The 23,768-nt window shown below is 39.5% G+C and overlaps 1 protein-coding gene across 1 annotated transcript in view; it reads right to left on the reverse strand.

The window, feature by feature from the left end:
- Positions 1–23,768, reverse strand: part of mpped1 (metallophosphoesterase domain containing 1) — a 61,240-nt gene that overhangs the window by 19,160 nt on the left and 18,312 nt on the right. Inside the window, exon 5 of the mRNA XM_044107597.1 lies at positions 13,376–13,601. Within this exon, the coding sequence (XP_043963532.1) occupies positions 13,376–13,601 (226 nt within the window). The remainder of the gene's footprint in view (positions 1–13,375; positions 13,602–23,768) is intronic.

Here is a 23,768-nt window from a genome sequence, read left to right on the forward strand (position 1 = left end):
TCTGCTCCAGATTGAGTGCATATAAATCATTAATGGCTGAAGTTGTGTCTTTTCATCATATTAAACAACATGTTCCCTCATAGAGTTTCTCTAACTTGGCGCCCTACTGTGATGAGTGGGTAGATTAAGTCAAAAACTTGCACGCACACATACCATACATCACCACAGGCTACGTTAGCACTAAGACACACATGTACAGTCTGTCTTTATACACACTGTCCAGGAGCAATACATTGACTACTGTGAAATTAGCCTAAACAAATCCCTTTGTGTGGGTGGAAAGAGGGGATAATGACAGAAACATAAGACTGTATGTAGCTCTGCTTTTTAACTTACCACAATCTGTGAAAAATACAACATACAGTAATATTTATGTAGCACCTTTCATAAGTAAAAATCACAAAGTGGTTATTACACTGTGATAGGCACGATGAGAGAATAATTATTAGGCAGGTGAGTATTTTGACCATATCATCTTTTTTAGGGATATTTTCCACCTCCCGGCTGGATCATGAATGGATTTGATCATAGCAGGTGATATGTGTCTGTAATGACAGAGGGTCTGGCCTGAGGAGGTAAACACTATATTAAGATGTACAGGCAAGACATGAATGATCACAGAACCATCAAACGTTTTGTTACTAATAATCAACAGGGTCGCAAGAAAATCTATTCCATAAGTGTTGCTTGATCACATAATGAGCTGTTTGTTTGCATTTCCTTTCTTTTCATCAGTAATGATAATTACAGACGTAAGGCTTGTCTTTTCTTTTGCTTGATAATTATATACGGGAGGCTGGAATTTCACCTTGCAAATGTCACCATGCAACACATGGTCAGTGTTGCATGCTCTCACTTTGATGTCTACTCAAAAATGATGACAAATAGGCTTTTAAATAAGATGGTTAGCTCTGCAATATGCTGATCTTCTTAAGATGTTAAATTGGCAGTATTTTCTGTATTTAAAATGAATGATTTTCTTTGATTTTCATGGTAGAGCATCCACTTTCTGTTATATAAACTAGATCAAACAGTAATTTTTTAAAAAGCTGTATAAATGATTCCATGATTTGATTCTGCTACATGTCTTCCCTGTGTCTCTCAGTTCTTCTTCATGTTAAGCTACTGATGAATAGAATAAATGCCACTAGGCCACAAAATGTGAATCCAGATATTTTTTTAAATTGTGGATCAGTCCACTCATTACATTCTTAATTTATTGTTGTTGGTTTTCTTTTGTTAGTAGTTATTATTAACTGCAACATCACTGTGGATTATGTGGTTTTTGAAGTTATATTCCTCTTGCTGCTTTGTCTGACAAATAGAAGCACCTTTTTAATAATATTAAATTCTAAAAATATGTTTATGATAAACACAAAGATAAATTGCATGTGCAATGTAAAAATAAAAATAGTATACTCAGATCAAAAGTAATGTGCAACAGAGTTGGCCAATATAAAAAATGTGCAAGAATATACACATATTTGTGCACAGAAAACAGCAGCAGACTGTTTACAAGAAATTAAGACAGATATCAGTGAGGATGTTCAAATAACACCAGGAGTGCCAACACATGTTCCAATTTGTGGGGACAGAATGGTTTAGTTGACAAGTGTCAAAGTCCAGTCCTCAAGGGCTGGTTTCCTGTAGTTTTTAGATGTGCCACAGGCATGGGCGTAGGTTTGGGTATGGACGGTCGTGACATGTCACGACGAATATTCAAGGGATATAAAATAGTCCCGATCAATTTTTGCCATATTAATAAAAAATAAAAAAAAACATATGTATTTTTTAACAAAAACAAAATAAATAAACAAAAATCTACATTGATTAGTTTAATATTTCAATATACTACACAGTGGTAGCATTCATTTTAAAATTTGCTGTTATGAACTATGACGACCCATGCCGCTATTGGCTCAAAGAACGTGGATCTACGTTCTTTGATTAGCTGCAACAGGCGGCGGCCAGCGGGCCACACGCGGAACGGAAGCTTGGTCCATGTTGCTGAAAGTGAACACGTCTCCTTCTGAGTTTGACATTTATTATGAGTCTCCGAGACCATGTCGCCACCAAAAAAGAAAAGGACGACAGACATTAGAAGTTATTTCGCTACCTCGGCTGTAAGTACAGTGAGTGGACCCATAAGTTTGATATCTATCACCCAACGCATTTTTTGTAAAGTCCAGTGTTTAGTAAGGTCAGCAATAAATGTGAGGTAGAATAGGTCTGTTAATTATGTAATATTTTTTCACATAGGATGCTCAGACAGCAGAGCAAGGGGCAGAGCAGAACGATGGAGAGGTGGCTGGAGCCAAAACTTAGACCAAGAGTTCAAAACTCATCTAGGGATTTAAAGGTATAGAAAAATCCCAGGTCAATACCACATGAGAATTTACTGTCTTTCATCACAGCAGTGGAGTAGCCAAAGCAGATAATTATGCTGACATGCAATAAGAGTTGATTTCTTTAGGTCAGACACCACTGATTTTACCCTGAATCTGCTTTTCAAGATGATATCTGCTCACATGTAAAGGTACTGGCCTCCCTGCAGTAACATACACATCTATCAGAATTTTAAAACCTGCCAACTTTCACGGTCATCAGCCATTCCTTCCATCTTATGAGCTCTACTACCAGAATACTATTTTTATTCTTATTACAGCCAAGAAATAAACAAAACCAGGACAGATTACTGAGAATAACACCAGACACATGATAAATACCTGAAGGAACCAATCTCAACATGTACGACATCAATAGTTGCCATCCACTGCTGCTGATGCAAGTCACTGTGGTGGAACAAGACAGCAACATGCACAGCCAGAGCAAAATGCTTTGTGATTGTCCCCAGAGCGGAGAGTTCTGAACAGTCCCTCAACCCCGACTCAAGCAGCTCCAGCCTACTCACCACCCACAGACACACACACACCACTCAACAACGCCCTCCGTCAGCAGTGCTCGACGGCAGCAGGGAGCCGGGATGCGGCAAATCAGCCGAGACCCTAACAGTCAACTTCATGCCCAGCGATAATGAGCTCCCAACGGAAACAGCACTACACAGGAGGGACTTACGACATGCAAAACCCTAAGTGATGAGCTAATCAGCCATCAAAGTATTAAATGTAAAATAAATAAATAAGAACAACAATTTAAGTTGAAATATTTTTTAGGGCTCTGTGGAAGTAAAACAATGAACCGGGGCAAACTAGAAGAGAAGAATGTAAAGACACAGATGGACAGACAGACATGATGAGGAACGGACGATGAGTCTCTGCAGATGAACAGAGCGTCTGCTGGCTGTGCAGGGGATTAGGAGGAGCTGGATCTGAGCACATGCTTTAAGAATTGTGTAAACTACACTCAGTAGCAGGTGGAGGTTGTAGCATGTGTGTGCGTGCGTGGGGGTATGTGCATGTGTGTGAGGTGTGTGTTAGCATTTCTCACAATGTAAGGCCCATTTTCCTAAGAGCAGTGCTAGGACCCACTGCTGTCTGTGGGGCTCAAAGTTCAGGCCTCCTAAAAACAGATGCTGTTCTTGGGTTATGGGTAAGGTTTTAGATTAGGTTGTGAACCCTCGCCCTAAACTAGGGTTGGTACTTTGCCCAACCCTAGTTTAGGGTTAGGGGCAATCAGGGAACAGGAAGCACAGCCAAAGAAAAGGTGTGAAATATGACAAGCAAAGAGTTGATAAATAGAGAAAAAGTGGAATGAGCAAAGATGAAAATAAAAAAGAGAAAAACAAGGAGTGACTGCTGCTGTCATGCAAGGATAACATTTCACCAAAGTCTAATTTTGTCTGTAAAAGCAGTTGCATTTTTTCCCCTCTCTCACAACCCACTCTCCCCCTTTCCTTCCTTTCACAGTGATAGTTGCCTTGGCAACCATGGCAAATCTTTCTTCTCTCAAACAGATGTCCCATTTAGTTGGAAATTAGAATGTGTAAAAAACCCATGAGACGCAAATTATTTCAAAGTTCTCTGCTTGTAGAGAGGGAACAGAGGGGAGGAGGAGAGGAAAAAGAAAGGTAGAGAAAATAAAACAGACAAAATTTAACTGCCTCTCCTGCCCCGTCCCTCCCCAGGCTTTCTCCTTGCCTAATTCCTCCCCTACTCAGTTGCCTATAATTCTGTGTAAGAATCATGGAGATTAGCCAGTTCAGCCAGAGCCAGCGGCTTGTGGAAGCGAAGTGGATAAAATGTTGGGGGTGGAAGGTGAGGAGGAGGCTCGGAGCTCCATTTCCATCTTCCGGGACAGGTGGAGACAGGAAGTGTATCCCCTGTGCCAACATGGCAGACGGGGCGAACTGAGAGGCCTCCAGGGAGGAGCTGGGGCTTCTCCTCCAGTCTCCACCCGGAAACAAACATTTCATTATCTACTTATTTTTGTTCTCCATGTGCAAATCCTTCTCTATTAGACAGCATACAAACCAACAAACTAAAGTTCTGTTCTGTAGCAGTACTGTTTGTTGGTTTGGAAATTTCTCTCAAATTTCCGTGGTTTGAGAGAAAATTTGAGTGTAACAGTAGATATGTAGGTTCACACAAATGACAACAAATAATAATAAGAATAATAACATACTGGAAAAAATTATAACATAAGTGCTTCAGTAAGACGAGTATGACTAGTGCGACCCGTGTATGGAGACACATTGACCTTTGCTGCATGTCTTCTCCCTTTTTTACCATCCATTTTTCTGTTGTTACCTCTCAAATAATGGCTAATAGAATCCAAAAAAAACGTTAAAAAAGAAGAGTGGCTAGGATGAACCAGTAATCCACAAAGAGCGTGACGTCTTCCTGAAGATTAAGCTCTGATATTCAAACAGCAGACAGTCTATAGTAGAATTTATCACAATGGCCCCGAAAATATAGTCTTTATCTCAAAGCCCCATAATCCACCAGTGTTTTATAAACGTATGTACAACCCCTAACGCTTTTCAGGTGTTGTACATACATTAGAACCATTTTGAGGACAAGAAATACAGTTACCATGTGACTATGAAGCAGAATAAAAATTATGGTTTTATATAAATTATCCATCCATCCATCCATTTTTTGTTCTCCCTTGTCCCTTAGTGGGGTCGGGAGGGTTATATAGATTATATATATACAAATTTAAATTTGTAAAGCATGTGTATTCCTAGATAAATCACATCTCTTATTGCCTAGAGAATAACCAGCACCATGAAGACTAAGGACTAGAGCAGACAGGTTAGGGAGAACGTTGGAGGGAAAGTTGAACACATTTTAGGTTCTGCAACAGCATCCCAGAGCTCTGATCAATCCATCTTCAGAACAAGAAGAGAGGATGGACCCACTGCAGACCTACAACACATAGAACCTGTCTTCGCTAGCAAGGACAGCATTAGTCACAGAAGCAGCCAAGAGATCTATAGTTACTTTGGAGGAGCTGCAGCACCTACACCTACAGGTGCTAACAACTTGAAGATAGATGGTAAAATATTTTTTGTGTTCTTAGAACTAAATAAGATACTCCAGAAAATGGCCTAATATTGAATGCATCGTGCTAAAGCAAACAAATGAGCTCAAACAGTTAGAAGATAATAAAAAAAATAATTTTCAAAGTGACTCTGGAAAACTGAGGTGCTTGTCAGTGAGTCCAGAGCAAAGTTCAAGCAAATCAGATGTACGGTCCTTTAAGGAATTCAGGAAAGTTAATACTTCAGTAGGTTTAATGGTTTATAGTTTAGTCAGCTGTTCTCTGCCTGCTATACATCACCAAAATATCAGAGGAAGGAATCCTAAAAACCTTCTTCATATGACATCACAAGGTTCCACCGTCACATGATCTCATGAAAACTTCTCCTAACATAAAAAAAGAAGTCAGAGTAATGGTCAAGGTGGCATGCAAAAAGATGCAAAACAGCAGCGAGATACTTGTAATTTTATAGTCACAATAATTCATAAAGTCATAGTACACAGCCATCCATCTCACTGAAAAGACAAGTCACTTCAAAGTGAAGCTGAACAGAAAACACATAAGGAATGCCGTAGAAGTTTTTAAAAATAATTTTAACAGTATTTTTTTCAAATCCAGCATCAAATTTCCCAAAGTATAGCTGAGTAAGATGCAGTAATAACTGAGGGGATTTGAGGATTCAGTGAAAATGAATGATGATCACTAGAGGTTGTTCATCCTAATTCCTCCTAAGAATTTGTGTGCAAAATGAAGGAATTAGAATTTAAAATTTTTAAGAAGAAAGATTAAAAAAATTCTGACTTTCATAGAATATGTTGTATAACTGAAGACACTAGGAACTAGAAAGCTATTCACACCAGGCAGATGGCCTGACCAAGGTGTAGGAGGTAAAGGATGAAGGAGATGGGACCAAGGACTGAACCGTGAGGAACACCACAGGTGACTGTGTGTGGATCTGATGAGGAGTGACCCATGGAGACGAACTCTGTCCAGTTAGCAAGCAGTAGACATAGCAAGGTATATTTGGTGTTTGAACCTTTTAAATGGGCAGCTGTAGAGAAAGTCTCAAGTATTCATGGATTTCAGCCACTCAAGGGAAGTTGTGGTCACTAACCCCAACAAATACCAGGAGTCACAGTGACTGAAGTTTTTACATCATTATTATTAAATATATGCATGAATGTGGCTGAAATGAGCAAAATCTCTTTATTCAAACTTATATTCTGTACTGGATAGATATTAGCTGTAAATTATCACTGTAATATGAAAACTTGCACAGGACAAAGCTAAGTAATATGCTGTGTGACAAGATAATGTAGTAAGCTTCGTCTCACAATAAACAGCACCTTGCGATAAATAAAATGACCTACATGCCATTGTAGGTCATGTAGGTCATGTACAGAATACGAGATGATTTCTAAGTGATCTTGTTTCTTTTAGTTGTGTAGTTCTGAATCAGTGCTGATCAGGCGTTTGGTGTAGAGCTCCAACAGTATGTCTGGGTCTGGGTGGGTACACGGTTAATGAACGTCACTGCGTGTGTGAGACAGCGTGTGTGTTGTGCATGTAGCAGCAGGAAGGGGAGGTGTAGAGGAACATAAGGACAGAACCATTTTAATTCTTTTCCTTCCCCCATCAACAGTGTCACATGCCTTGGGGAGTGAAGTCATGTGTGAAATAGAGGAAAATGCCCCATAGCGGGCCATAGCACAAAGCACACACAAATGCTGACATGCACACCCACGCATGTTAAAGCTCAGCCCCTTGAGGCCATTTAGCAGGTAATTTAAAGAGAAACCCCTCCAGGGGAACGACACACTAAAACGTCCTCCTGTCTGCTCTTCCTGCTTTCCAGCACTGTTTATTCGACAACAGGCCGGCAGACTGGCAGCACTTAGGAGGAAGATAAAGATGAAATGGAAGAGGAGTTGGAAAACAGAATAAGGAAGGAGGAGATGGAGAATGAGACATGATAGGGTGGGGAGAACGGGTAAAAAATACCTTTTTTTAGTCTTTTTTTTTTCCATGCACATTTATTAATGTTCATGGTTCGAAGTCTCTTTTATAAAGATTTTATAGGCAGAAGGATATGAAAAGAAAGTGGAAGAAATGAAGAAATTGAGCCAAAGATGTCTAGTCTAGTGTCAAGTCTTGACTTGTCTCCACATCTAGTTGCAAGTGTATTTACTATTTGGATAACACGTTTCAGCATCATGGCCTTTAAAAGTTTATAAGCAGAAACATCATAAACAGGTTATACAGTCACCAATTGTGAAACCAGTAATAGACACTACATTTAGTCAAATGTCATCATCAAAATCATCAATACACATCAAATACACTGGTCAGTGTTCCATTTAAAAGTGACTCCAAACAAGTCGTTATTAGTCTAGATTTAAAGGAATTCAGTGTTTCAGCTGTTATGCAGTTTGTTCCTGATTTGTGGTGCACAGAAGCTGAATGCTGCTTCTCCATGTTTGGTTCTGGTTCTGGATGCAGATCACAACCAGAAGAGGTCTAGTCTCAATTCTTTCACCCCAAGTGAGGGCTAAGTCTAAAGACTTAGTCAAAAACATTTCTCCAAAACATGTGGGTCACCTTTAACCCTGCATCGCTGTAATGACAAACCTGGACTGTTTGTCATTATGTTTAAATTGTTATATGAAGGTTTGATCATTATCTTGTAATCTTTTAAAATATATGGAAAGTTATGTTTAGAACAAATGACATTTAATGTGCCATCAAAAATAGCCAAAGGTTGTTTTACATTAGCTTGAAAATTAGTCAAATGCATAAATATAAATAGGTATTTATGCTTTAATAAAAATTATATAACTACATTAAGACCTGTTAATATTAAATTTGAATTCAATCAAGATTCTTTTTTTTGTCTTTTTGTAACTAACTTGTGTATCCTCATATTAATATTGTCTACTCCTTCATTACTGTAGCTGTACAATACAGACCAAATTAAACATTATAATTTAATAATTATAATCCTATAATTATTAAATTATTAAATTATAACATCATAATTTAATAATTATAATTATTTAATTGGATGTTTATGAGCTAAACATCCAACATGTTTAGCTCGTAAATATGTTGTTTATGAGCTACCCCATCCACAACATCCAAGGACAGGGATGTTGTCACACCTTATGCAAAGATAAGGTTAGACTTAGAAACCAGTTAGAGTTTATGTACACATTTCATGCATCACCAACTGCAGATAATCTTGTAACAAGTTTGTGGGAACAAACTGGGAATGTCCCAACAAGCAAAACATCTATAGCATCGTTACCAACTACTCTCCCATGCCGCTCACAGCACATTCCCATTAGTTATATATATACTCAGAAGTTCTGAGACTGAATGGTTTCAGAAGCTGGAATTCCAGCTCAGAATGTTGGATGTTTATGAACTACCCCGTCCACAACATCCAAGATGGCTGGTGCAAAGATAAGGTGTGACAGTTAGAGTTTATGTACACATATTGTTAGCAATTGATCAATAAGTCTTTATTTATGTTACAAAAAATGCCAACAGTCTTCATAAAAGCAAATGTAGACTTATAGACCAGTTGCCATGGAAACTACAGAAACAGTATTGTGATTGGCTAGAAACACTGGGAATAGGACACCCCACACCAATGAAAGTGACATTATCAAATTTCATACTTATGTGTTGAGAGACTGTTAATCTAATCTCATTCCAAATTCCAAGATAAACTGAAAGAATCCTGTATAATTCCCAGCATTCAGTTTTTTTCTGGGAAAGTTTGGTCAGCAAGAGAGTCTAAAATGAACATCCAAAAAGAGAAACAGTTTAATGTTGTTGTCATCACTACCATCGTTAAACTCATTATCATTAAAGGAAACACTTTCATGCCACCATTACTTCTCCTCAGTCCCCCTCCCATCACTCTACTGTCCTCTCTTTATTTTAACCATACCCATGAAATGGGTAATTAAAGCTGGAAAGAATCCCCTCTATTTTCTGCTCATCAGTGCAGACAGGCCATCAGACAGAAGGCAGGTAGTCTGTTTATGTTAAATGAAAGAGTGGAGGAATAAGAGAAGGAGGAGGAGGAGACAAGACAGAAAGGAGGAGGAACAAGAAAGAAAAACAGTCTCTCTTCATCTCTTTAGTTTTTGATGAGCTTTCTTAATTGGGACACTATAGAAGGAGAAGTGAATCCTCAATAATTAAAAAATCTAATTAAGGAGTCTTTTGCATCTCCATCCTTAATTATTTCTCGTGGAGCAGTGGGGAACGGCACATTTTCACTGTTTTCGTTTAAAAAGGAAAACAGAATCTCTAGCTCTGCCTCTCCAGTCACTCATCCCCAATCAACAAATGGACTGTTTCCTTTTACCTTTTATGAGACTACGAACACATATGGACATTTTTCCTGTCCTCTAAATTAGCTCACTGAGAATTTCCTATTTTCAAGGATCTTGGAAGCATATTCAAAGAGAAAGATTTAAAAAATAAACTCATTTTGAGCATCTACAAAGTTCTAATACACGAGTTGCTGTCAGAACATTTCAATCCTGACCCAGATCATGGTCAGGATTGGCAAGGTTTTATTTGTCACAGAATTTGGAAAATGAAAAAAATGGAATATCATAGGATCTGGGAAGGTGAACCCTAACACAGACTAGCCAGCAACACAGATGTGCAGCACCTGGTGGAGCTGCACATCTGCTAAACTCATAGGATCAACTTCTCAGTTCAACACTGGTAAAATGTTGTAAAGAATTAATAGAGGAGCCATGTTCTAAATTGCTTCCTGAAGGTGGAGTTTTAGAAAGAGCAGGAGTTTCTTAAAGAGACAGAAGTTCAATTTCAAAGCGTTAAATTACAGAGTCAAATTTCTTTTAAGTCATATTTAATACATATCGCAATTTTATAACATCTGAAGGTAACATAGTTACTTTATATGAAATTTTTATATGTGCCTAGAAAATACATAATACTGCCACTTTAACATTTTTCATTTCTTCTGGAATAACTTTTTAGAAGCTGGTTCTTGATGGGGAAGTAGCTCTATATTTTTTTTAAGGTTCACATGAATTCAGGGAAAATTTCCTTTAAGCAAATATAATGACTTTTTTCTTCTTCTTATCATAAGACATTGGTGTGGGGTTAACAGGGTGCTAATGAAATAACTGCACAGAATGAGACATGCATACTCATTTCTGTGTTTGGTCTCACAAAAGAATGTGTGAAACTGTATGCCCCTGCCATGCAGCTCATTATTATTAATGACTCAGATGTCATTTGCAGAGGAGCAGCCATGTTTCTGAGAATCTAAGTTGCTAAATTATGAGTAGGACACATTTCTAATACACTGAAGAGCCCAGATCTGTGGCACTCAGAGAACGGATAATGCAATTTCAGAGAAAATATAATTACATTTCTGAGTAACAGCTTAGGTTTCAAATATATTTTCCAACAAATGATGGTGTTAAGGTGTACAAATAGTTTTTTTATTGTTTAGAGTAAACAATAAAATTGTCTTAGACCAAAGATATGTATTATTCTCCCAATATGTACATGGTCAGATTTAATCTCTTTAATCACATCACTTTAGGTAAATTTTGTTGGTATAAATATTATGATTTAGCAGTAAAACAGAACCTAAAAGGCCTTCTGTGCATCAGACTGTTCATCAATGCAGATTTACTATACGAATGGCATCAATATGCACATTAATATAGCATCACTAAATTGTGAGGACATGGGGAGTCATTATCTGGGTATCTGAGAATGTCTCTGGCTCTAGTGTTTTCAGATATTTCCAAACCAGGCCATGATGGAAAATGTTCAAACTAATTCAGTAAAGGACTGATGCAAAAGCAACAAAAACCTCCAACTTCCTAGGAAAATACAGTGGCGTAGTTATTAAGAAATGCTTTCAAGTAAGAATAAAATTTCATCATGTAATCTCTACCTGGATATATATTCTTTCACCAGCTTAAAATATAATTCTTTTCTGAGAGCGTGAGCAGACTTCAGAAAATCCACTGCCTTTGTTCTTCAGTGTGCAGGTAAAGGTGAGCTTTGCACCACATGTTCAAATATTTCCCCACAGGCCTAATCACTGTTCAGCAGACTAACCATAACTGCATCATCTGCAAATTTAAACACTTTCCTACTGATGAAAACACATGATGAGAGGAATGAGTTAACTATTTGACTCAGATCATTTGCAATGACAGGCAGGGCTCTCTTAAGAAAAGATATGGATAGGATATCAAGACAGCAAGAACTTGGGCATTAATTAATTCATAATTTTCTTCATTTACAGTTAAGTAGTTGAAATCGAGTCATGTTTTTGCATTTGTTATGTTTGGGCATAGCATTGATTCTTAATGCTATGCCCACCAGCCAAACAAAAGTTCAGTATCCCTTACATTTAAAGACAGCTTTACAAGAAATCTCGGGCAAACACTTACAAACTACAATTTGGTGCTCAGAATCTGTAAGGCCTACTTTTGTCTTTATGAATGTAATTTCTACATGCCTATGTGAGCCTACATGAAAACACAAAAGGGAACTGAGAAACACATTTTACTGTTTTACATATTTGTTAACCTAATCTATATCATGTGATCCATTTGAGTGAAATAAAGTCATTTCAGGCAAAAATTACATTTCATTGGACGGAAAATGGGTCTAAATCACTTTTTGGCAGAAAAAAGCTGACAAGGACTTGGGCAGAGACCCAAAGAGAAGAAGAAGAGATGTTAGGAGGCAAAGAGAAGAAGAGGCAGCAGGCATGTGGCAGTTCTCATCACTCCAACATCATCAGGATATGGTTTGTGACCCATAAGAGGATGTTGATGAAGTTCCTCTTACTCTACTCTTCCTTCCTTAACATCATTATGGATTTTTTTTTCTCAGCATGGAGGTGGAAAGTATATAAAGACTGCAAATGGGTGGAGGTGGAAGTTGTAGTGGTAGGGAGGGAAGATGGTGCAGTGTTCTGATCATTGTGAAAATTGTGACTTATGAGGTTTCAGGTACATGCAGGACCATCAGCTGAACAGGGCTGTTAGGGGTAGGGTGGCAAGAGAGACAGAAGAAAGTACAGGGTAGGGGGTGAACCTCCAGCTGGAGCGCCTTTGTGCTGCTAAACCACATGCCAAGGCTACCAGAGGCACACACACACTCACATATCACAATCAGCAACCATGACCAGGTGGTGAACAGAAGATCTTCCATGTTTAGATCCTGCTCTAACTTCTTGAGTCCAGTCCAGTCCAGTCCGGTCCTGGAATTCGTTCCCTGTCTGTTTTCTATCCTCTCACTCTGACTCGCAGCTCTCTGCTGCACTGTCCAGCTCACTATACACCAGCTTAAGCACCGCTTTGGGAAACCTGCTATTATACCAACTCAATTATCCTGTATCACACACAAACACACATGCACACCTCAAAAACCAAACACACACATTCATGTTGTTGATGTACTAGAAACAAAGGGTGCCTGAGAGAAAAGCCAGGCCAAAGGTAAAAGAGAGCTCTTCTTTTTTGAAAACATTTTATGCAATCAGTCAAGCATAGAGGGATATCTACCAAACAGAACAGAACAAGCAACATTTTCATAAATTTCTTAAACTTGAGTAAAATGAAATGTCTAAAAGAATGAACCCAATTAATAAATGATTATATGTAGTATAAATATGCTACACTGATTTGTAATTATATAAAAAGAAAAATAAACTGTCTACTCATGCTCTTAATTTTATGCATGGTTTCAATGGTGAAGATGGCTGTGGACTCACTTTCCCAACCAAGTAATCCTCCACCCTCATCGCATCACATTCTTTGTCTCATTCTCAGCACGGCAGCCAAGCAGGAAGCAGATTCCATGTTACACATTTCAGACTTGTTGACTTGTGTAGAGAGCTGCAGTCACTCACCATGGAGAACCATAGATCCTGAAGCCTCGCACAGTGACCTCAGAGTCCTGCAGGTAGATGCAGTTGGTGAGCAGCGACTGGACATTCTCATAATTCTCAGGCTTCAGCTTGGAGGCTGATGGGAAGTAGTAGAAGTCCTGTTTGATGAGGTCTGCCATGAACTCCTGGTCAAAGGTCAACTCATGGTTCCCAGCAATCACTATTTTGATGTCGTAGGGCAGAGTACCTGGGTTAGAGGAGAGAAGGACACAATAAGTTAAGAAGTGGCCAGGCAGATATGTGGAAACTGCAATAAATACATTAAGATAATAAATAAATAAGCATAATGAAGGAAATGCACATGGGAGAAAATATTTATGAAATCAGGGAATGAAGAGGAATATAGGAAGGGAGGAGAAACAGAGGTGAAGACAGAAGAAAGCAAAGCGGAGGAAGAAACTGCAGACCATGTGAAACCTCTCTCAGATGGTTTAAAATTTACATGCGACAAGGCGTTCTTCGTGTTTTCCTCACTATTCCTAGTAAATCTGTATATCTGTCTTAGATTTCCTCAATCAGTCAAGGTCTCAACCCAGTACACTGCTACCTTTTGTTAATGCAAACAAAGCTGAATGTGTCCCTCTGATCATTGTGAAAATTGTGACTTGTGAGGTTTCAGGTACATGCAGGACCATCAGCTGAACAGGGTTGTTAGGGGTAGGGTGGCAATTATGAGAATTGCCACCCTACCCCTTATGAGAATGTCCAGTTATGAGAATGTCCAGTCGCTGCTCACCAACTACCCTCTAGAACAGTGTTTCCCAACCCTGGTCCTCAAGGCACACTGCCCTGCATGTTTTAGGTATTTCCTTGCTTCAGTGCAGCTGATTTAAATTGATGACTGATTAACAGGCGTTTGTTGAACTGCAATCAGTTGAATCAGGCACATTAAAGCAGGGAAACCTCTAAAACATGTAGGACAGTGTGCCTTGAGGACCAGGGTTGGGAAACACTGCTCTAGAAACAGGAAGAAGAAGAAAGGAAAGCAGAATGGGTCATCACTGTCACTTTTATGATGCAGAATATTAAACATTTACAGGCAGAGCAATCACTGCTGGATTTTTACCCCGTCTTTTTTCATCATCTTCCTCTAATCAAACCCTCACTCCTTCATCCTCTCCTCCTTTTCAATGGCTTTAATTGGCTATTCAGTGCTTGGCACAGCAGGGTGCCACATTGATCTGAGCTCATCAAGCCCAGCAGTGTCTGGGCCTTCACAATTTCAAATGACGTTTTCAAAGCTTGACTAAGGAAACAGAGTCAACATTGACAAACATCTGGAGGTCTGCTGTGTGAGGTAGTTTGGCTGGCAGAAAGTTCAATCACCATTCTTATTTCATTATTACTGCCAGCACAGCACAGTATGCAGCTCAACGCGGCAGTTTGTGTATCAGCGGGCCTATTTGTGAGTGACTTTCCAATGTGTGCACAAGTTTGCATGCATCTGTGCATGAACATGTCATGTTAGTGAAAAGGAGTAATTAAAGTCAGCTTCAGAGAAAGCTGACAGCCAGGCGACAAGTCTGTCATAACAGCCAATCACAGCTCAGTGCCAGTGGAAGGACAGAGGGAGAGAGAGGAAGGAGACGGCAAAAGAAATACTTTGGGAAGCCCAAAAATCCTTGAGTGTGAAGGAGGAATAATAACGAGATGAAAGCAGCTGTCAAAGAGAAGCCATCTCTCCGGTTTGGGCCCGGGCCGACGCCTCTTCATACATAACTGCCATTTGTTTGGAGAAAGGGCTTGTGTTTAGTTGTCACAAAGACACAGAAAAAAATCCCCATAAACAAGGGGCTGCACTTCCCCAAAGGCAAATGGACACACAAAACCAATGCACAGCAAACTCGTTTTCTGATTCCTTTTTGTCTATAAACATCTACATTCGTTGGAGAACTTTGGCTTCAATTGAAAATTGTAAAGGGAAGGAACAGACTTAAAATTAAGAGAAATCAAAACACCGTGATCTGATTTTTTTTTTGTTGTTAAAACAGCTCTGCCACATTTATTGTATTGTTATATTTTCCCTATGTTGGAAACAGCACGGAAGACTTGAGTGTCTCATTTTGTATTTTCTGGTTCATGAAAAGGAGCATTTGCTTTAGAAATACACCATTTTTTATTTTTTTTTTATCTTACAAATAAAAATTATCATCTTTATTTTTAGGAATAAAGACAATCAAATTTAGATTTTGACACAAAATCTAGATTTAAACTTTTGTAACACTGTAGCTTTTGTTTGTGTTAAAGAATAAAATGTATTTCTGTGAAGTTTTTGCTGTGGAGTAACATTTTAAATGTAGAGATAAATGTTCATCCATCCATCCATCCATCCATCCATCCATCCATCCATCCATCCATCCATCCATCCATCCATCCATCCATCCATCCATCCATCCATCCATCCATCCATCCATCCATCCATCCATCCATCCATCCATCCATCCATCCATCCATCCATCCATCCATCCATCTTCTTCCGCTTATACGGGGTCGGGTCGCGGGGGTAGCAGTTTCAGAAGGGAGGCCCAGACTTCCCTCTCCCCAGCCACTTCTTCTAGCTCCTCCGGAGGAATCCCAAGGCGTTCCCAGGCCAGCCGAGAGACATAGTCCCTCCAGCGTGTCCTGGGTCTTCCCCGGGGCCTCCTCCCGGTGGGACGTGCCCGGAACACCTCACCAGGGAGGCGTCCAGGAAGCATCCTGACCAGATGCCCGAGCCACCTCAACTGGTTCCTTTCGACGTGAAGGAGCAGCGGCTATATTCTGAGTCCCTCCTGGATGACTTTTCACCCTATCTCTAAGGGAGAGCCCAGACACCCTACGGAGAAAACCCATTTCGGCCGCTTGGGACGTGGAATGTTCACGTCTGATTCTGGAAAAATAAATATTTTTTTTATTTATTTTAAATGAAAATGTAGAGCAGCTGCACAGTGGCGGCTCCTATCGGTAGCATGCAGTATATGTTAAGAAGGTACTGTTGCTTTGTAGCAAGAAGGTCCTTGGTTCTCTCCAGGTTCTCTGGCTTCCTCCCACAGTCCAAAAACATGACTGTCAGGTTGACTGATCTCTAAATTCTCCTTGATGTGAGTGTGTACATGTTTGTTTGTCCTGTTTGTATCTGTGTTACCCTGTGATGGATTGGCGACCTGCCCATGATGACCCTGCCTCTCACCTGTTGACCGCTGGAGATAGGCACCAGCTGCCCTTGTGGCCCCATTTAGGGATAAGAATGTATGATAATGGATGGATGGATGAAGATGGTGTTATAATCAAATAATCAAAACTAATAAATATAGCTATAACAAATTAGAGGTTTTGTAGGGTAGTTCAAAGTATTATTTCTTTAATTTATGCAAAGATGTTTTTGATCCTTCTATTGGTTACTTTTGGGGGGGCTAAAAAAATTAAGTGAGATGTTCTGCAGGTATCAATGGTGATGGGTGGATTTTCCAGAAATAATTCCATCCAGGGCAGCGGTCCGTACCAGGAGAATAACAGTGATGAGTTTTTAATCTGCAGGATGTTCTGTCTGTGATAATTATGTTTTTGTAAAACAAGTGAAATATTACTTTAACCAGTAGTTCTGTGTTGATTTAAGCAGTTTTAAAGCAAACATTGTGTTATGATGAGATTATTCTACTGCAGCATCTTTGAATATTTAGCTCAGAAAGCTCAGAGATGATCTTGGGGTCCAGGCAGCCCAGGTGCTATTTCAAAGTTCTAATTATAGTCAAGATACTTAGTTACTTAGTACTGATCTGCCTGCATCATTCAGTTTAGTTTTGTAGCAGTTGGCTGGCAACACTGTGGATAAAATCTTCTTTTTATCCTTACAACCATCTAGTTTCTCCTTGTCAATTTTCAGTCCTTTTTCTGTATTGTCTGTTGTGTTGCTACATGCCCTCCCCTTCAGCTGCAAACATTCAAAATAGAGTGTGTGACATCCTGCCCCTAATTCTACCTGGTGGTTTCCAAGTAAACTAGCTTACATCTGCTCTATGCAGCCTGCAGGTATGTTTATGATTTTGTCTCCATGTATAATCTTTGTGTGTTGTATATGTAAATGCCTGAGATCGTCTGTATGCATGAAGCTAACTAGGTATGTGTGTGGGCTCTAACTGCACCCACAGGAAATCTTCCGGAGCATGGCCATCATTGTTCTGTCGCTGCTATGGGTGGTCTGCTCTTCGAAAAGGAAAATCCCTGGTCTGGCCAAAGCTCCCACATGTACAGGCGGATTATTGCCCATTGTGTGTGTGTGCATGTGCGTGCTCTGACGTGTGTTTGTGCACACATAGACTCCTAAAGAAAGGCAAAAAAACCCAGCCTGCCAACAGAGTTAATTCCAAAGTGTGCATGTGTGTGCGTGTGCGTGTGTGTGTGTGTGTGTGTGTGTGTGTGTGGGTGTGCGCGCGTGTGCGTGTGTGTGTGTGTGTGTGTGTGTGTGTGTGTGTACATGTCGATATTAAAAAGCAGTAGCCAAAACATCTTGCCAAATAACTTAATAACAGTGTAAGTCTGGGAATTCTGGGAGTGTGTGCAGTTGCATAAAAATAAGGGCCAAATTCTTCCTGCCAGCCTGAATTTTGTTTCCGTAGGAGTTAATAAATAAGGAAGTGGCAGCTCTCAAACTTTCCTCTGAAGTAAGACAAAAAGAAAAGTCAGGTTCTTTCAAACCTTCATCCGGTCTTTTTTCTCTATTTGTTACATCATTAATTTAAATCAGTTTTATCAAAACTTTATTTAAATTAAAGTTTTCCAGGCAAGTTTTATTTTGCCTGGAACGTTAGCTGGAGATGGACACTAGCACCCCTCCCAATCCCACTAGGGACAAGGTTGTTAGAAAATGGATGGATGAATATTACTTGAATACTTTGAGGCCACTTAAATGTCAAGAACAGTCTGTCTCTTAGTTACACTCTGTTACGGCCAGTGGCCTTGTATGTTTTCTTTTTCTCTTCCATATCGGTATATCTGCAGCTTTCCAACCAAATTGACTCCACTGGAAAATGGATGCAGCCCTCATCCTCCTGTGCCACTCCTTGAGGCCTACAGTAGAGCTGATTGGCTCACCAATTATCAGCTCCACCAATCCCTGATGAGGCATCCTTATTTAAACCTCCTGGGAGAAGGCACGGCTGATTCTTTGTTCAGACAACTTTCCACTTTACTGGGTGTTTGTTGACTTCTGTACTCAGCACTGTCTTTTTGCGAGCTTTTGTAAATCTTTGATCGTCTCTGTGGGGGCTTTGTATGTAAGCTTATAGTAGCCTGACTCCTACTATAATTTTGTTGTTTTTTGTTTACCCTTAGATTTTTGGTCCAGTTTTTTTTTTTTTTTTTTTTTTTTTTGGTTATGATCTTTGGTTTACAACTCTGGTTGTTTAGTGGATATTGCTTTATTTAGTATTTTTGGCTATAAGTCCCTAACTTTTGATTGTAGTTGTTTTTTTCTTAACTTTTTATTTTGTTAAACCCAAATAATAAACCTTTAACATCTAGGTTTCTTTAATGTTTCTTCTCCTTCCTCCTGGCTGAGCTGGGTCGTAACAGACTCTTATTTTTTTGTTGTTAAAAATATCCATAACATTTGAAACCGTCAATGTTAGAACACACAGACCATCGTCAGTGTGTTCTAACACTGACGGCCCACAGGAGCTCCATAATGTTCGAAAGACTTCACAACCCAAAAAAAAAAATCTGGAAAAATGTTACATTATGCAGAAACTCATTGGAACCAAATCTTGTTCATGTAATAATTAATGAACTATATATTAATTTAAGTTGTTTAGGCTTTTATTCTGTGACCTGAGGCCCACTGGACCTGACTCCTAATCAGAACCTCTGATTCGGTCCAGAATCACACACTTTAGCCTGGCTCATAAATTTCTTCAGAAATGTTTTAGTTATGGGATGTGCTGTGATGGCGCAGGGGTTAAGCACAACCCACATAAGGAGGCCCTAGTCCTCGACGCGGCCATCGCAGGTTCAATTCCCTTCCTGGCAACCTTTGCTGCATGTCTTCCCCCTTCTCTCATTACCTACTTTCCAGTTGAATAAAGGCCACTAGAGCCAATAAAAACCTTAAAAAAAAAAGAAATGTTCTAGTTATTGTTAGCTAGTGGTATTTCATTTGTTCCTTGTTAATTTTATAAATAACCCACTGGTAGGTAATGGCTGGATTCCTAACAGAGTAGTAGACTATTACTAGGCAAATGTTAACTACCCAATAAATAACTGTTCTTGTAATAGTTAACAAGCAGTTCTTTTTCAATTTTGTATCCTTACTGTCTTTGTGAATAAGGACATATGGCCCTCAGATGGAGAACCAGGGTCAGCTGGAATACAGAGTGATGCTTTGGAAAACTTCTCTTCCTGTCATTTAGGAGAGTTTTACATGAACACCTACCACCTGTTTAAGCATTGTTGCTGACTAATCACACCTCACTATGGAAATCATGTTCCCGAATGGCACTGGCCTCATGCCACATGCTTCAATGCAGAATGTCTGCAGATGCACAACAGCAAGTTCAAGTTTAAGGTTTTGACCTGACCCGACCTCCCATTTGTCCCCACCATAATGTAGTCCAACATCTGGACAAATGAGAGTGAACTACAGAGGTTACACTTCACAACATCCAGGACTTAAATGATCAGGTACTGATGGTTTTGTGCCACATCCCTTGGCAGACCTTCATAGATCTGGAGGTCTCTGCTGCAGTGGGCTGATGCTGTGAGACATACACAGTGAACCTCAGCCTAGTCCCACATTTTTGAAGATTTTTCCTTAGCTCTGAGTTATTCATAGAAAATTTGCCAATTCGCAGACTGTTTTTTTTTTCTTTTTGTTAAAAATATCCAAAACATTTGAAAGAAAATGCAGCTTTAGAAGCTGAAATACCCATGAAGAAAAAGTCTGCAAAACCTCCTTAAAAAGAGCAGCTGGTGAAGGAAGTAAGAGGAAGAGATGCAACTTCTCTACATTCATTGAACTGCACAGCTAGATCATCACCTTTAATCAACATTTATCACTGCCACGTACCCGTTTGGTTCATGTCTTCTTATACTTCTCATTATCTCAGTGCATATTAGTGTATAATACATGTCTATGCAGTTCTAAATGTTTTGGAGGTCTGAAGTCTCAAGTATTTGTGGATTTCAGAATTGTGGATCTGTTCACAAGTCCACTGAACATTTGCATTAGATAAATTTGATTATTCAGCTCCTTTTATAATTGCCATCTCTGTCACTGTCTGTCTGACTCTGAACACTCTCTTTATGTGTAGAACTGTGTAAGGTTTTGAACCCAGGGTACAACATTAGCCAGAATAAAAAGAACAGTTGGATTCAAAGTGAAACTTCAGACAAAACACAACTGATTTTCAGCGACAGATAAATTACACACTCAGTGGTGGTTTCATGACACAGTGTGAGAGAAACACAGAGATGAAAGACTGACTGGGTGAAAAAAGTAATATATTATATAAAAGAGAAACAAAGAAGATATGCGAGATAAAGGTAGACAATGAAGGAAGATAAAAGAACTTTTGCCTTTCCACCTCAACTAAAACTTTATACACATTTCATTTAATGCACCACCCGCACACTGCAGTTTCCATCACACCCACATAAACACACACACAATTGAATAAACAGACCCAAAACAAAGACAGCCAGTAATTATGAGGAGCCACACACAAACACCACCTACTGCGCCACGCATCCAAAAGCATTATTTTATCTGAGTCCAGCAGAACTTCCTAACACTTCACAACGTCCACAGCAAACATAATGCATTTCGCACACGGACACATCCAGAGACGCTCACACAGAGGCAGTGACAAAAACAGATACGGCGCATCATCAAGCATCCTCGTAGGTGGTCTGTCTCCTCTCTCTCTCTGGCATTCCATCTCTCTCTTTCACTCTGTCTGCTCCAATTCCTTGTTCGGTGTGACAAACGTCGCCTCCAGGATAATGTGGCGGAAGATTAAGCTGCAACTTTCACAACAAGCAGCGTGGGCTTCTGATGAATGCTGATGAATTAAAGGTACTTGGCAACGAGCCATCCACCCCAGGCCTGAGTTTTGGTTTCTATTATGTCAAACTAAATCAGTATGAAACAACAACTCGTTTACTCTGAGCCACTTTGCAGAATTCTGTTCAACTATTTGTTCTTCAAAACTATTTAGAGCAAATTTAGATTTCATCATCACCAAGCCGTACCGGAACAACAACAAGAAAATTCAACTGTCTGACTAAACTGCCTGTTTAGTCAAACAGCCTAAAAACTGTTTGACTGTAGAGGCCAGAAGTGAAACGGTTTTAGACAAATTAAATAAACTGCACAAAAATGTCAAATTTTGCACAGAAATTAAAAGCTAGAACCCTAAACAGCCTGTTTAGACAGTTTATCAACAAAAGTATTTGTTTTGGGGTTTCACATCCTGCTCTTTCACTAAGAAGTCATGATATACATTTGGCTCCAAGGTGAATCCCTTAATTTGCTATCAAATACAGCGCCACACTAAGTGAAATTATCTACTTGTGTCTTGTCTACACTAAGACAAGCTGCAGTGCAGTGCTGCCTTCATCTGCTCCTTTTTAAAGTCTCCAGCAGTTTGGCCTGGGGTTGTTAAAGGCCTCCCTCTTCTTGACAGACAGTGTGAAAGCTACATTTATTATGAAACATACATTAATGATCCTGACTCAGAAAGAATTCTGCAACAGAAAAGCTAAAAACAAGGAAAGATATAGCCATCACGTTGGAAATATTTTTCTTGGAAGCTCCTCTGCCTATAAATGTTTTCTGAACTATGAATAAAAATTTCAGTACTTACAAAAAAAAAAATAGTAAAATGTTTCTGTAAGCACTTCTCGGACAATTGAATCTTTTTCCCTCCCGTATGCACATACAATAGATTAAAGTAGAACAGATTTGTAAAAATGCAAACAGAACAAACAAAAGCCCTGAGGGACAATGGCTGGCTAAATCTACAGTCGAATGAAGTTTTCTCAAGTTCGCTGATTTAAATTTAACAGGGAGGAAGTAAATAGAGAGAGAAATTAGAAATGAAGACAAATGAAGAATAGAAGTGCAGACATAAGTGCAGACCTAGGTGAGGAGGGAAATCCAAGAATAGGAACGAGAAAATGGCAGACTAATGAGAGATAGATGTGTGACAAGGGCAGTAAGAAAAGGAGGGAGGCAGAAGAGGAGTACAACATACCATAAAAAGACAGCATAAAAATTTAATGCCCTCACTGTTACAGAGCTAAAGGAAGCAATCCAGCAGAAGACTGAAGAAAGATAAAGAAGCTAAATAAAAGTAGAGATATGAGGAAACAGAGTAAAAGAGTGTAAAACCCAAAGATGGAGCTGGAGAGGCCAACATATGCAGAGAAAGAGCTCTCTCCATTTTCTGACCAGAAAAGAGCAACAACCCATACTTACTTGCATTTAAAATGCCTGCATGGTGATTGCATCACAGTCTCTGCTCATTTATTATTCAAAAGAAAGGAACAGAGCAGGTTTTAAATAAAATGCTAAAGGCTATGAACCCTGCAGCCTCCAGCCAGAAAGCAGAGTCACATCTAAGAGGAGGACAGTGAAACTAATTGTGGGAAACTCTGCCACGATTATGTTATATTTTGTATTATTCCAAAACTACACTAATATTTTCACAATAACTGAGGTTAAATGTGTAAACTGGCAGGAGTCTGTCATGGTCACACCCACAGTTTGACTTCATTTCACCTTTCAAAGACTTTAAACGTCTCCAGATCGTTGGACTTCTTGTCAGAGTAATGCAAATCAATCCATCCATCCATCCATCCATCAGCCGATAGACCCAGACATTCCTCTCCCCAGCCTCCTGTTCCAGCTCCTACAGGCGAATCCCAGGACATTTGTAGCAGCCCAAAAACATAACTGTTGGGGATCTCTAACTGTGAATGGTTGTGTCCCATCTCTCTCCCAATGAGGAGGCAGACACCGCTTTGCAAGCATTTCCATTACTAGTTTTCTGGCCCACTGCTGGCTTTTTGAGCAGGACTGAAGATCGATGTGAAAAGACTGCTGTTACCTGTATGGTTCATGAAACTCAAGAGGGACTAGTATCATATTTAGAACCACAAAGGAAAGAGCAGGTAGAACCCAAGTATAGTATTTACTATTTACAACTCAGCTTAACTACACATGCTGTGTAATAATAAATCAGCTGTTCAAATGTACAAGCATTCCCCCAAAACCACCATGAAGCAGCTCTTGCACACAGTAACAGTTAACAGAAAACCACTGCGGTAGCTGGAGACAGGCCTTTGAGCCAGAACCTCAGCCGTCAGCCTCCTAATGGAA

This window comes from Gambusia affinis, linkage group LG23 (genome assembly GCF_019740435.1).
Source record: "Gambusia affinis linkage group LG23, SWU_Gaff_1.0, whole genome shotgun sequence".
NCBI lineage: Eukaryota > Metazoa > Chordata > Actinopteri > Cyprinodontiformes > Poeciliidae > Gambusia > Gambusia affinis.